Raw genomic sequence first — 976 nt, 5'->3', positions numbered from 1 at the left:
AGTACTTCATGCCATTCCCTTCTGGCCTGTGGAGTTTCTGATGAGAAATCAGCTAACATCCTACGGGAGCTCCTTTGTAGCTAACAAATTGCTTTTCTCTTGCTGCCTTTAAGATTCTCTCTTTGTCTTTAATTTTTGGCATTTTAATTATGATGTGTCTGGGTGTGGGCCTGTTTGGGTTCTTTTTGTTTGAGGTACTCTGTGCCTCTTGTTCTTGTGTGACTTTTTCCTTTACCAGGCTAGGGAAGTTTTCTACCATTATTTCTTGAAACACCTTCTCTATTCCTTTCTCCCTTTCTGCCTCTTCTGGCACACCTACTATTCTAATATTGTTACGTTTCACATTGTCCCACAGCTCCCTTAAATTGTCCTCCTGTTTTTTAATTGGTTTTTCTTTTTGGTTCTCTAATTGAGTGATATTTTCAACTCTGTCTTCTAATTCACTGATTCGATCCTCAGCGTCTCCTAATCTGCTGTGTATTCCTTCCAATGTGTTCTTTATTTGTGTTATGTCATTCTTTATTTCAGACTATTCTTTTTTTCATAGTTACTATATCTTTTTTTATACTATTGAGCATTTTTAACATCATTACCCTGAATTCTGTTTCAGATAAATTTCTTATCTCTGCTTCATTTATCTTTTCTTCTGGAGAATTCTTTAGTTCTTTCATATGGGGTTTGTTTCTTTGTTTCCTCATTTTGGTTGTCTGTTTGGGTTTGTGACTATGTATTAGGTAGATCCTCTACACCTCTCAATCTCTAGTGCAGGACAGCGGTAAAGGCTGTTTCAGACTAATTGGATCAGACAAAGACTCAAAGCCTCCAGAGACGCCTCTTGTCTACAGACTGATACAGGGGTGGGCAAACTTTGACTCGAGGGCCACAATGGGTTCTTAAACTGGACCGGAGGGCCGGAACAAAAGCATGGATGGAGTGTTTGTGTGAACTAATATAAATTCAAAGTAAACATCATTAC

General features: G+C 38.3%; 1 protein-coding gene across 4 annotated transcripts in view; it reads left to right on the top strand.

Annotated features, from left to right (window-relative positions):
• RNGTT (RNA guanylyltransferase and 5'-phosphatase) overlaps window positions 1–976 on the top strand; it is a 198,369-nt gene that overhangs the window by 12,593 nt on the left and 184,800 nt on the right. Inside the window, exon 2 of one of the 4 annotated variants that reach the window (XM_014530074.1) lies at window positions 195–201. The exons of the other annotated variants lie outside the window; for them this stretch is intronic. Coding sequence (XP_014385560.1) covers window positions 195–201 — 7 coding nt within the window. The remainder of the gene's footprint in view (window positions 1–194; window positions 202–976) is intronic. 4 annotated transcript variants of the gene reach the window in all.

This window comes from Myotis brandtii, unplaced genomic scaffold, assembly GCF_000412655.1.
Source record: "Myotis brandtii unplaced genomic scaffold, ASM41265v1 scaffold1171, whole genome shotgun sequence".
In the NCBI taxonomy this organism is placed as follows: domain Eukaryota; kingdom Metazoa; phylum Chordata; class Mammalia; order Chiroptera; family Vespertilionidae; genus Myotis; species Myotis brandtii.
The sequence above is the reverse complement of the archived record's forward strand: the minus strand, read 5'-3'. Positions and strand labels throughout refer to the sequence as shown.